At 39.7% G+C, this 14,508-nt stretch overlaps 1 protein-coding gene across 1 annotated transcript in view; it reads left to right on the top strand.

The window, feature by feature from the left end:
* LOC132186349 (nudix hydrolase 3) overlaps window positions 1-14,508 on the top strand; it is a 68,575-nt gene that overhangs the window by 10,771 nt on the left and 43,296 nt on the right. Inside the window, exons 5-8 of the mRNA XM_059600278.1 lie at window positions 3,376-3,509; window positions 4,688-4,769; window positions 5,377-5,463; window positions 12,048-12,154. Coding sequence (XP_059456261.1) covers window positions 3,376-3,509; window positions 4,688-4,769; window positions 5,377-5,463; window positions 12,048-12,154 — 410 coding nt within the window. The remainder of the gene's footprint in view (window positions 1-3,375; window positions 3,510-4,687; window positions 4,770-5,376; window positions 5,464-12,047; window positions 12,155-14,508) is intronic.

The following is a 14,508-nucleotide window of genomic DNA, read 5'->3' as shown; positions in this document are numbered from 1 at the left end:
TGCAATGTTCGTCCATATCATGGTTCATCTCATATTCAAGTAGCTAATGGAAGTCATTTAGCTATTAATGAAGTAGGAGATATTAATCCTTCATTCAGAGATGTTTATGTCTCTCCTGGCCTTTCTAATAATCTTATTTCAGTTGGCCAGTTAGTTGAAAAAAACTGTGATGTCCATTTCTCTCGTGATGGTTGTCTTGTGCAGGATCAGGTGTCGGAGAAGATACTCGCGAAGGGGCCTAAAGTTGGCAGACTATTTCCACTGCACTTTTCCATTCCTAGTTGTTTATCTTTAGCTTGTAGGACAGTTAACACTTCGAACGAAGTATGGCACAAACGTTTGGGTCATCCAAATTCTGTTATTCTATCTCATATGTTAAATTCTGGTTTGTTAGGCAATAAAGAACGAGTTTCTCAAAATTTGTCATTTGATTGTTCTGTATGCAAACTTGGTAAGAGTAAAACTCTTTCGTTTTCTTCTCATGGTAGTCATGCTACAAAATGCTTTGATGTTGTGCATAGTGATGTATGGGGCATTTCTCCTGTAATTTCTCATGCTCGATATAAATATTTTGTCACATTCATAGATGATTTCAGTCGATATCCTTGGGTCTATTTTCTTCGGGCCAAATCTGAGGTTCTGTCTGTTTTTCAAACCTTTGTAGCATATATTGAGAATCAATTTTCTACAGGCATTAAGATTTTGAGGTCTGATTCTGGTGGAGAATACATGTCCCACGAGTTTCATGATTTCTTACGCCACAAAGGAATTGTCTCTCAGCGCTCTTGTCCTTATACTCCTCAGCAAAATGGGGTGGCGGAGCAAAAGAACCGCCATCTCTTGGATGTTGTTCGCACTTTATTACTTGAGTCCTATGTTCCTTCTAAATTCTGGGTTGAGGCATTATCTACTGCAGTTTACTTAATTAATCGACTGCCCTCTCAGGTCTTGCATTTTGATTCTCCTTATTATCGTTTGTATCATCAGCATCCTAGCTATCTTAATTTGCATACTTTTGGATATGTTTGTTTTGTTCATTTACCTACACATGAACGTCACAAACTTTCTGCTCAGTCTGTTAAATGTGCCTTTATGGGTTATAGTGTTTCTCACAAAGGTTATGTTTGCTATGATCCTTGTTCTGACAAATTTCGTATATCTCGTAATGTTGTGTTCTTTGAGCATCAATGTTTCTTTTCTACACATGTTGAATCATTGCCTGAGATTAGTATTCTACCTTGTTTTGATGAATTGCCTCTTCTGCCTGAGCGGTTCAAACCTGGAATTGTGTATACTCGACGTCCACCAACTTTGCCCCTTCCCGAGACTGATCCTTCATCTGAAACTGTTCCGACAACTCCTCCGATTGACCCGCCATTTGAGACAGTTCATGAGTCTGGTCCTCGACGATCTGCTAGGGTATCACGTCCTCCTGATAGGTATGGTTTTCCCCACACTTCCTTTAATGCCACTTTATCTTCTATTTCCATCCCTACATGTTTTTCCGAGGCTGTTAAATATGAATGTTGGCGGAAAGCGATGGATGAGGAACTTTGGGCTCTCCAGGACAATCATACATGGGACATGGTTCATTGCCCCTCTCATGTTAAAGCCATTGGTTGTAAATGGGTTTACTCAATTAAGCTTCGCTCTGATGGGACTCTGGATCGGTATAAGGCTCGATTAGTTGCTCTTGGGAACAGGCAAGAATATGGGGTGGACTATGAGGAGACATTTGCTCCGGTCGCAAAGATGACTACAGTGCGTACAATTATTTCTATTGCCGCCTCCCAAGGCTGGCCACTTCACCAGATGGATGTCAAAAATGCTTTTCTTCACGGTGATCTCAAAGAAGATATTTACATGACTCCTCCTCCGGGGTTGTTTTCTTCTCCATCTGCTGCTGTGTGTAAGTTGAAACGGTCTCTCTATGGCTTAAAACAGGCTCCCCGGGCATGGTTTGAAAAATTCAGGTCTACTTTGCTTCGCTTCTCCTTTGTCCAAAGCCAATATGATTCTTCTTTGTTCCTTTGCAAGACTCCGACTGGTCTTGTTCTTTTACTTGTGTATGTGGATGATATTGTCATTACAGGAACCGACTCTAGTTTGATTGCACATCTCAAGCGCAATCTTCAAGACTCTTTTCATATGAAAGACCTTGGTCCTCTTACGTATTTTTTGGGGTTGGAGGTGCACACGGATTCTTCTGGTATATTCTTGAATCAAAACAAATACACCCAGGACTTGATTAGTCTAGCTGGCCTTCAAGATTCTTCTTCGGTGGATACTCCTATGGAGGTTAATGTGAAATATCGAAGTGAGGAGGGTGAGCTTCTTTCTGATCCTACTGTGTTCCGACAGTTGGTAGGCAGCTTGAATTATTTGACTATTACTCGGCCCGATATTTCCTTCGCTGTCCAGCAGGTTAGCCAGTTTATGCAAACTCCCCGCCATCTTCATTTAGCTGCTGTTCGGCGTATCATTCGATATCTTCGGGGCTCTTCTGGTCGTGGGTTGTTCTTTCCAACTGGCTCTGCTCTTCGCCTTGTTGCTTATAGTGATGCGAATTGGGCAGGATGTCCTGACACTCAACGGTCTGTCACAGGTTGGTGCATGTTTCTTGGTGATTCATTGATTTCTTGGAAGAGTAAGAAGCAAGCTCGTGTTTCTAAATCATCTACTGAATCCGAATACCGAGCAATGTCTGCTGCTTGTTCTGAGATTGTCTGGCTTCGTGGGCTTTTGGCTGAGCTTGGTTTTTCTCAAACTGATTCTACTCCTCTTCATGCTGATAATACTAGTGCCATTCAAATAGCTGCTAATCCTGTTTACCATGAACGTACGAAGCATATTGAGGTAGACTGTCATTCTATTCGGGAAGCCTTGGACACTCGTGTTATCTCTCTTCCTCATGTTTCCACTGATCTCCAGATAGCTGACGTCTTCACGAAGGCTATGACACGACAACGTCATCAGTTTCTTGTGGGCAAATTGATGCTTCTTGATCGACCAGCATCAATTTGAGGGGGGATGTCAATCAGATACGGTCCATATATATATTTAGCCATAATTAGTCTTTCTAGTTATGGCATGTTCTTATATTATAGCAATAGTATATTGTAATTAATAGATAGATTTTAGTTGCCTTATTGGTTTCCCTAGATTACTGTAATCACTAAGATACAGCCTGTAATTACCTAGACAATTTCTCTATATAATACGAGCAACCCTCAATTGAGAGGTATTCAGTACAATTGACATGAGGAAGGGTGTGCTTAACATCCAAATACTGCTTTATGTCATTTCACATGCATAATCTGCTATTAGACTGCCAGAGAATCTGATCGTCTGTCTTTGCTTTTTCTTTAATTATAGGAAACAGAAGTCTCTGCTGTTAAATACATTTCTTATGATGAGTACAGAAGCGTACTTGCTAAAGAAGATCCTGAATATGTCCCATATGATGTAAATGGACAATATGGCCAACTTTTTGACATTATTGAAAGGAGGTATGTTCAGCAGAGTTGTAATCCTAATCATGGCTAGCTCATGTGAGGATATAGCTATCAGGCTTCCTTTATCTTTTATTTTTGTTTGTAGAAGAAATAATGTGATTAGGGAACCAATTTACTCTTGATGTGCATGGTTGCACTGTTTCTCTAACATATGCGTAAGATGTTAATAAGTTTCCTAAGAAACAAAATATTCCACTACCTTCTAGAAGATAGGTTCTAAAAGCTCTAGGTGAGGTGTCCTAGTGAGGTGCCTTGGTGAGGTGTCCCCACTAGCTGTCATCTTCTGTCATTTCCCCTACAAATGTGTAACTGTCTCTCCTATGTGTGTGAATTGAATGGATTGAAGACTCTGGATTCTCTATGTCATTATCTACTATTTTCTTTTTTTGATATGTAATATTGTATATATCAAAAAAAGCGCAATGTGCCTATAAGTACACAGAAAGTATACAAAGGAAAACCTGCAAAAACCCACAAAAAGAAGACCCTATACAAACTCTAAAAACCAAAGAATCCTAAAGAAACCTTATGCCCCAAAACCCACAAAAACCCTAAATACAACTAACCATACTCGAGCCACGGCCTCTAGCCTCAAAATTAATGGAGCATTCCAAAATTTTGAGCTCCCTCTTCCCCTTAACCTTTGGAGCAGAAACGTCATTTTTGGGCTCCCGCTCCTCTTCAACGATTGAAAAAATATCCAAAAGACTTTTCTCGTCACCTCCACAAGACAAACCCACAATGGAAGCGAACTTCATTGCTTCGAGCACCACCTTGGAATAGCCCTCCACTACTATTTTCTTACAAACCCACTTGGAATAGCCCTCCAAGTGAAAAGCTTTTATGGTTAGAAAGGAATGCGAGATGCTTTGAGGATTCTGAGAGATCTTTGGAGGACCTCACGGTGTTCTTCTTCTACACGCTTTTCACTTGGACAGCAGCTTGGCTTGCCCCTTTAGTGATTAGCTATCTTGATTTTCTTGTTCTTTTTTCTTCTCCTAATTAGGCGTTTTCTCTTGTATACTTCTTGTGTGCTTGGGTTGCACCTCTCTGCGCTTTTGATATATAAACATTACATATCAAAAAAAAAAAAAAAAAAAAACTATTTTCTTACAAACACTAAATAGTTATTTTGTGCTTACGCTTGTTATTTGATATAAATTTGTCAAAAGGTACAAAGAAAACCCAGTAGCACGAAGTTCGGCTATACAGAAGCAACTTCTTCGTTTTGCTCCTGTTACACTCGATGCAGAGGTAGTTTTCCTTTTAGTTTTATTAAACATATTATTCTGCTGCTATTGTTGGGATGATTTTTATTTTGGGTATTAACTTCAATCATTTATTCCAGTCACTTGTGATCAAATACGCGCATCATGCAATATTATGTTTATTACTGTCTGACCCGGAACCATTTCAATTGATATTTACTAACTTGAATATATATTTACACTTGAAGGGATCCTGAAGTTTTGAGCCTGATAGAGGATGGTTGCTTGAGTGTATTGTTGGCATTCTGTCCTTTTAGTGTTTATGCATCCCGCGGAGAATGCATTTCCATTCATAGTGGCTTGCTGGTTATTTAGTATTGGCATTACTTCTCTTTTTGTCCTTTGTATGCATTGAACATTAAATGGAAGTAATTCAAAAAAAAAAAAAAAAAAAAAAAAACTTACTAGAAATTACGAATTAAGAGAAAAAAAAAACAGTTTTCATGGGGGCATACCTTTGTTGATTGGGACTGTTAATTAGATCTTATTATGAAATTTAACTTGCTAATTTTATTTTATTTTTTCTGCCTTATGCATCTTATGAATTGGAAATTAAGTCTCTAATATTTATTTATTTATTTTAACTTATGCAGTTGACAGGGCTTGTGGATGGAGAGAGAGACTCTTTGGTTTTGCTTGTCAAGGCTGCAAAAATCATGGATGAAATATTTTCCCTGCAGGTTGTGTGCATACACATATAGACACAATACATATGTTTCTAATATCTCTAAGGGAGTTTAGATGTTTGTGCATGAACATGATTATCATGTTGTCTGTCACACTTAACAACTATTCTTTGCTCTGCATATGATGGAATTTAGAACGAGAGTTTTATTTTATTTTTTGATAAGTAATAATAATATATAAAAAGCACAGAGAAGTTCAACCCACATACACGGGAAGTATAAAAAGAAAGCGCCTAAGAGGGAGAGAAATGAAAAAGAAAGTCAGAGAAACTAATCATTAAAGGAGCTAGCCAAGCGGCCGTCCAAGAGTAAAGAGTAAAGAAGAAAAGATGAGTCAGTTCCTCTATAGTCCTAGTGGAATTCTCAAAACATCTAGCATTTCTTTCATTCCATATACACCACATAAGACACAGAGGGATCATCTTCCACACTACCGCGCTTTGAGAACGTCCACCTGACCACCAGCTATTGAACAAGTCCCTCACCCTGCAAGGCATGACCCAATGCAACCCAAACTGATTAAAAATAGTATGCCAAAGAGCACTTGCGAGCTCACAGTGAAGAAGAAGATGATCGACTGACTCTCCGGTCTTCTTGCACATACAACACCACTCCACTACCACTAGGTTCCTTTTACGCAGAGTAGAGTATCGCGAGTCAAAATTTTGCCTAGGGCCGCAGTCTACCCGAAAAAAGCCACTCGCAAAGGCACCTTAGTACGCCAAATGCTCTTCCAAGAAAACACCTCATGATTAAAATTGGACAAGGCCTTGAAGAGCGACTTAACCTCGAACTTGCTCTTCTTAGATGAGAACCAGCTAATACGATCTACAGTGCCTATGGAAATCTTGCAAGAGTACAACCGATCAAAGAAAGGAGAAACCAAATCCATCTCCCAATCTTGGACGGGCCGTACAAAAATGACATTCCACTCGACAACCCCATTCCTTCAAGTAAAGTTATTCTTCACCCAAGATTCTTTGTGTCTAGCGATACTGAACAAGGACCGGAAGGCTTGCTTCAAAGAAGTATCCCCACACCAAATATCATGCTAGAAACGAACTTTCGAACCCTCCCCCACCTCAAACCGAATATCTTTGGCAAAAAAGTTCCAACCTTGTCGAATATGCTTCCATAAACCCACACCATGAGAACCCGAAACCTCCTTCGTGCACCACCCACCTCTTCATACTTAGGTTTGATAACCTTACACCAAGGAGCCTCGCTCTCATTTGCATATCTCCAAAGCCATTTCCTCAAGAGAGCTTGATTAAACTGGTGCAACTTTCGAATGCCAAGACCACCGTAGCGTAGAGGAAGACAGACTTGGTTCCAATTTACAAGATGCAACTTACGCTCATCTCCCATTCCTCCCCACAAGAAATATCTTTGGACTTTCTCAAGCCTTTTAGCTACACATAGGAATTGGAAATAGAGACAAAAAGTAAGTCGGAAGATTAGTCAACGTACTCTTAATGAGAGTTAAACGACCTCATTTAGAGAGATACATTCTCTTCCAACCTGCCATCTGACGCTCCATCTTTTCGATCACATCATTCCACATAACCATATCCTTATACGGCGCCCCAAGAGGGAAACCCAAATACTTCATAGGCAAATCGGCAATACTACACCCAAGGATATTAGCTAAAACCGCAATGTTCTCCACCTCACCAATAGCGACAATCTTTGACTTTCCAAGATTCACTCTCAAACCCGAAACAGCTTCAAAACATAAGAGAATGAGATGCACATACCGGATTTGCTCGATAGAAGCTCCACAAAAAATCAAAGTATCATCAACAAATAAAGAGTGAGAGACCACCAACTCCGATAAGACCCTATTTCCCACTGAGAATCCAATCAAAAGGCCTTGATCAACCGTCGCATTCACCATCTTACTCAATGCCTCCGTAACAAGCATAAAAAGTAACGGAGAGAGAGGATTCCCTTGCCGAATTCCCCTTGAACTGTTAAAGAAGCCTTCCGGAGAACCATTCACAAGAATGGAAAATCTTACCGACTTAATACACCACTCTATCCAAGCCCTCCACCTTTCGCCAAACCCGCACCTATGCAGCAAATACAAAACAAAGTCCCAATTCACATGGTCGTAAGCCTTTTTCAGGTCCAATTTACAAAGAACACCTGTCACCCCTGATTTCATGCGATTATCCACACATTTATTTGTAATGAGAACAGAATCTAGGATTTGTCGACCCCCAATAAAAGCATTTTGGGAGTAGGATATGACCTTACCCAAAACAGTTCTCATCCTATTGGCAAGAACCTTAGACCCAATTTTGTACACCCCTCCCACCAAGCTAATGGGCCGAAAGTCCTTCATCTTCACCGCATCCGCCTTTTTCGGTATCAATGAAGTAAAAGTTGCATTCAAGCTCTTCACCAATTGACGTCTACGTTGGAACTCAGTGAAAACCGCCTTAACATCTTGTTTAACAACATCCCAACAAGCTTGAAAAAAAGCCATGGAAAAGCCATCTGGACCCAGTGTCTTATCACCATCCATGCCTTTTACCACCTCCCATACCTCCTTTTCCTCAAAATCTCTTTCTAACCATCTATTATCCTCCTCATCAATGGACAAAAAAGGTTGGTTATCCATTCTAGGTCGCCAAGTGCTTTGTTCTGAGTATAAGCTTTGATAATACTGCACAATGTGATCGTTTACCTCAGCTGGATCATCGGATAATACGCCATTAATACGAAGCACTTCCACACGATTGTACCTGCGATGAGAATTAGCCACCTTGTGAAAGAAACGAGTATTACAATCCCCCTCCTTGAGCCACAAAGCTCTCGATTTTTGGCGCCAATGAATTTCTTCACACAACAAGGTATTCTCCAATTTTTTCAACATATCCGCCTTTCAAAACTTCTCCTCCTGATCTAAGCCTCTCGACTCTGCCAACTCATCCATCTCCTGAATACCTCCCAACAACTCCTTCTTTTTCCTCCCAATATCCCCAAACACCTCCTCATTCAACTTTTTCAAATCTAATTTAAGGGATTTCAATTTATTAGCAAGCACAAAACTAGGTAAACCCTCAAACGAATAAGATTCCCACCAAGAATTAACCTTGTCAACAAAACCTTCGGCTTTAAGCCACATATTTTCAAATTTAAAACACTTATTACGTCCGCAAGGAGCCCCCACAGTCCAGTAATAAAGGGAAGTGATCGGAGAGCAGGCGTTGAAGTCTTCTTTGTGACACTGCTGGGTAGTGATCTTCCCAATCCGAGGATCGCAAGAACCGGTCAATTCTAGACCAAATCTCATTTTCTTGATTATTAGACCAAGTAAATTGACCCCCCATCATCGGAATGTCCACCAAATTGTTCTTTGAAATGAAGTCCGAGAAGTCCATCATGCCAGAAGAATTATAAGAAACACTAGAGCGCTCACTAGGAAACCATACAATATTAAAATCCCCGCCAAAACACCAAGGGACCTCCCACACATTCATCAAACTAGCCAGCTCTTCCCAGAGTGCCCTTCACTCCACATCCTCATTCGGCCCATACACCCCCCCAAAGCCCAAACCCAGTTATCCTCCACATTTTGAAAAGAGCATGCCAAAGTGAAATGCCCCACACACTCCTCCTTACACTCCACCACCCTCTTATCCCACATCAGTAACATCCCCCCCGATAGACCATTAGACCCTTTATACTTCCACCCCACATGTTGACCTCCCCAAAGACTATGAATCACCTCACGGGAGATAGCCTCCATCTTAGTCTCAATCAAACACACTATATCTGCTTTCCACTCTTTCAAGAGACCCCTAATACACAACCTTGTTCTGAGGGCATTCAACCCTCTTACATTCCATGCTACGATGTTAAGCTTCATGATCCATCAATTCGACCCTCTCACATTCCTCAAGCTCCTCAATTCATTTGGGAGCAGGAACATAGGCAGAAATGCCTCCCAAATCAGAATTATACTGCATTGTAGAAGCTTCAATAGAATTGAACAAAACCGCCAACTCCTCCTTTTTTCCCCTCATCAGATACACCAATTTTAGGACAAAATTTGAGACAACTTTTAGTTTTTGATGTGTTTCTTTGACGGTCAATAACCAAGTAGTAAATAATGTTTTGGGTAGTACAGATAAATCAAAAGATGTAATTAGATGCTGAGTAGTTCACCTCATCTTAGTTCTTACGATAGAGCGTCGTTTGGTTAGTTGGAAGAAAATGTACTTGTCAAAGGATGGGAGGATTACTTTGATCAAAAGCACTTTATCTAATATGCCTACTTACTTGCTGGTGTTGCCAATCACCTAGAGAAGTTACAACGGGGCTTCTTGTGGGGAGTTGTTGGTCAAGAGTTCAAATTTTACCTAGTAAGTAGGTCTAAGATCTGTTCTCCAATCATTGAAGGGGGTTGGGGGTTCAAAATTTATTTCTGTTCAACTGAGCTCTCTTGGGAAAGTGGCTATGGTGATGTGTACATGAGAGAGAGGCTTTGTGGAGCGTGGAAGTGGATTTTAAATATGGTAGCTCGTGGGGTGCTTGGTGTTCTAATGATGCTCATGTGTCGTATGGGGTGGTCCTTGGAACAATATGACGAGCTGGGGGGAGTTTTCTAGTCATACTAGATTTGAGGTGGGTGATGACTATAGGATTGGATTTTGGCATGATGTGTGGTGTATGGATCAGGCACTTAAGGTAGCTTTTCTGAAGTTATTCAGTATGGCTCGATTTAAGGATGCTTCCATGGCTGATCATTTAGAATTCTCTAGTGACGCTATCAATGGAACTTTAATTTTATTAGTGTAGTGCATGACTAGGAGGTGGATTTCTTGGCTTCAGACTGAGAGGCAGGGTGTAGACAAGCTTTGTTGGGGCCCATCTGAGGGTTATTCGATGTCAGATGGTTCTACAATGTCCTAATTCCCCATGAAAGTACTCATTTCCCTTTGAGTATTTGGTAGATTAAGGTTCCTTTGAGAGTGTCATTCTTTGGTTTGGCGGATTAAGGTTCCTTCGAGAGTGGCATTCTTTGGTTGGTTGGCAGCGTTCGAGAAGATCATCGCTACGAATATCCAAAGGAAGCGGCATATCATAGTGGTAGATTGATGTTGCATATGTAAGAGGAGTGGGGAGTCCATTGATCATCTCTTACTCCTCGATGCTAGTGCTTTATGGAATACTATTTTCAGTCTTTTTGGGTTAGATTGGGTTATGCCTAGATGAGTGGTAGAGATGAGTGGTAGACCTCTTCACCTATTGGAGAGGGCAATTTGATAGTTTTCATTGTGCAGCAATGTTGAAGATGGTTTTGTCCTGCCTAATGTGGTGTATTTGGAGAGAAATAAATGATTGTACTTTTGAAGACCGTGAGAGGACGGTGACGGAATTAAAGGCAGTTTTCTTCAATACCCTCTACCATTGGACGACTGCCTTTAATTGCTTTCAGTTTTTTAGCTCTCATGATTTTATTGATCTTTTATCTTTTTCTAGTTAGATGTTTCTTTCTATAGTTCTTGTGTACTTGAGTTGCGCATTTGTGCCCTTTAATGAATTTCAGTTACTTAAAAAAAAAAAAGAAGAATTTATGCAAGGAAAACCCATACCCTTCAGGATGTCAATGGACAACAAAAATGAATTAATAAGGAAAACCCATACTCATATTCCCTAAGAATTGATTTGAATTGAAAATGGACAACAAAAGGCTGAGATAATTTATTACAGGATGTCAATGACTTTTAGAAGGTATATTTCTTATAATTCAGTGCCTCATTGATTGGTGTTCTTGAATTGTTTTTAGCTTTTTCTTGCCTAGATCTCCCAAGATTGACTTGTCCATTTGACTTGAGAAAACCTTTTGTTTGTTCTTGTACAAGTCAGATAAGAGGTCTGAGATAGTTCATCTAGGTGAATATGTGAATGCCTCTTATCGTTATCTTGAAAATTTGGAGGGGTCAATTGGGTAATAGGCATGCTTTGCGTATGTGGAGGCTCGTCCCATTATGTGTGATGTGGTGTTTATGGTGTGAACGGAATGCACGCAGCTTTGAGGATAAGGAGAGCGGCATGATTGAGTTGAGGAAGTTGGCGTTACATACTTTGTTCTCTTGGAGCAGGACTTGGTTGAACTCGCAGGAGTCCCACCTTTTCTGATTTCTTAGAGCTTTGTAAATCATTTTCTAGTCAATAGGGGTTACCCTTTATACCTCTTGTATACATGGGTTGCACGTTTTGATAGTACACTTATTACTTATCAAAAAAAAAAAAAAAAAGTATTGTTGCTTATTTTGGGATAAAGATTTAAAAAAAATGGTAACATGCAGAGTAGTTGGGATCCTGTGGTATCAATGCAAAGCATATTTTCCACTTCTGAAATGCCACACAAGGATCTTTATATCATGTACATGTTTTCTTTAAACAATGAAATAACTGGTTTCTTTTGGAATGTCTCATTTGGACTTAATTGAGGTTGCTATAATTTGAAAATATAACTCAATCATTTCATACAGTTATGTTAATAGTATTGGGCCTCTTACTAAAATTATTGTAGTTATTTTTATTTTTTATTTTTTATTCAGGTTTGGTGTAGTAATCCAGTTCTAAGAGATTGGCTGAAGGAGCATGCTGATGCATCAGAATTAGACAAGTTAAAATGGATGTACTATGTGATTAATAAGAGTCCATGGTAAGTCTTCCTCAAAGAGACCCACTTTAAGCTTTTTCAATGGTGTTTACACACTCATGCAACTCTTGAAATGAACTGGACGTCATTGTTTAAAATGTTTCTTATGGAATGTTTGTTATAGATATGAAACTTTGAATAAAATTATGAATCAAGTTTATTCTTTTCTCCGGTAAGACCCTTAAACTTTAAAAAGAGTATTCATTCCTTGAGAGATAGCCCTTCCTATGGAGATGGGATCCTTCTTTCTTTGAGCTTCATTTTATTGATATCCTAAACATAATATATTTCATTTATATAATACCATTAAGGAATATTTTTCAGCTTTTAAACAATTTAAGCAAAAAAAATAATAATATAATAAATAAATGGTGAAAAGAAGTGAAAATGAAACTGAATGCCCAACATTAGTTGTGTTAAACTAGAGCGTCCATAATGTTACATTTTGAATATATGAACAATAAGGATAGAGGAGGAGATAAAATTGAAACAATTTAATTGGCGACGGGGTTGGGGAGGGAGGGGAGAGAGGGTGGGGATCTGTTTCAGAGAGACCTCATGATAAGTTGCTAATAGAAGCGAGTCACTCTTGCTTGGCTTGGTAGTCATAGTCTTTAGCTTATGGTGGCTACCTTCCAGCATGTCCTAGAATGCCTTCCTTGGTTTTGCACAAAGCCAAGAGATACATATGATGTTTACTCTCCCTCTCTAATTCTCCTTCAATCTTTGAATCAGAACTTAACTTCAATGGTTGGGATTGGCAGACCATCCACAGTGTATTTTGTATTCTCCACCCCACCCTACTTATCCTGGCAATTCTCTTCTTATTTTTTAATTCAGTAACAAGGTATCTTTTGACCTTCACTATTCTGGAATCCTTTCTTGGGAAACACCATATCTCTTTGAGATTTTCACCACCTCTCCTCGCGAGGCTGCCCAGAGGAGGTGTAGGCGCGGTCTCCATCCTCCATCCTCCATCCTCCGGCCCTCCCTTTTTTTGGTGTCCCCATTTCTCTCTTTTTCTTTGGTTTTCCCTTTCTTCATCCTCTAATATCACTCTGTGGCAAATGTTTTCCCTTGACTTACAAATGCCACATTGCAAAAGATGGGGGGTCTAGGCTTCGATTTTATGTACGTTAGAATGCTAGAACATTCTGTACTATTCTAGATAGCCAGCTGTCCCTACCAGCTTTCGTCTTTCAGAATATTTTCCCAATCATTTGTACCTAATTCTCCTATATATTTGGAATGGATTGAGGGCTGCAGAAATATGAAAATAACCCTTCTTTCTAACTTCTTCTCTGTGCTTTCACACCAAAGAATTGGGTAAACTTTGGTACTTCTTGGGAATTGAGGTTGCAAGGTCAAAGATAGGCATAAACTTCTCTTAGAGGAAGTATGTAGTTGACATTCTCGAGGAAACTTGATTGTTGGGTGCTTGACTTGTTGATACTCCTATGGATCCTGTGGGAAAACGTGTTTAATGACTTGTATTCTATATGTGTATAGTTAGCTATTTTAGGAAATTTTGTAACAGCCTGTATTCCTAGAATTAGGCTGATTTGGTTAGTGTCCTATTTTGTTAGAATATCCCATAAATCATGGGATCTGAAATAACCTAGTTAGTTTTCCTTTTCTGCTGCTAGGGTTGATGTATATAGTTAACGTTTTATGTATTATTCAAATTAATGAAGAAAATTCTTCCACGAAGTGTTTCTCAGTTTGTGTCATTGTATCAGAGCTTTAGGCTCTTTTCTGGGATTAAAAACCTCTTCACATAGGCATTCATTGCCGAGACCATACTGCTGCTTCTTTGTACTCTGTTTTACCCTGTTTTTTAGTTCAAAAACAGAGTATTTTTGCACTTTTTCTGTTTAGCCTTCATTGCTGAAATTTCTTAGAGCAGTTTCCGTTCTTAGTTCTACCTTTGCTAGCCTTTCATTGCTGGTGGTTTCCGTTTCGAGTGATCAGCCTTAATCGCCAAGAGATCATTGTTTGTGAAGAATGTCGGAGGCTGCAAAGACGACCGCTACAGCACAATCGGAGGAGATTGTTCGATCCCAACAACCTAGCAAATTGCAAAATATCCTGGCAGCATATAGGCTGAATGGAAAAAGCACGTCAAATGGTCTCAACTTGTCCGCATCGTGCTGAAGGGAAAGGGAAAGATCAGCCATCTCATGGGTACGGGGCCGAAACCAGGAGATCCTCATTTTGAAGCATGGGATGAAGAAGATTCCATGATTATGGCGTGGCTGTGGAATTCTATGATTCCTGAGATTAGTGACACATGTATGTTCTTGGCCACTGCCAAGGATATTTGGAATGCGATTCAGCAGACATACTCAAAAGCTAGA

The sequence above is a fragment of the Corylus avellana genome, chromosome ca7 (assembly GCF_901000735.1).
Source record: "Corylus avellana chromosome ca7, CavTom2PMs-1.0".
In the NCBI taxonomy this organism is placed as follows: Eukaryota; Viridiplantae; Streptophyta; class Magnoliopsida; order Fagales; family Betulaceae; genus Corylus; species Corylus avellana.
The sequence above is the reverse complement of the archived record's forward strand: the minus strand, read 5'-3'. Positions and strand labels throughout refer to the sequence as shown.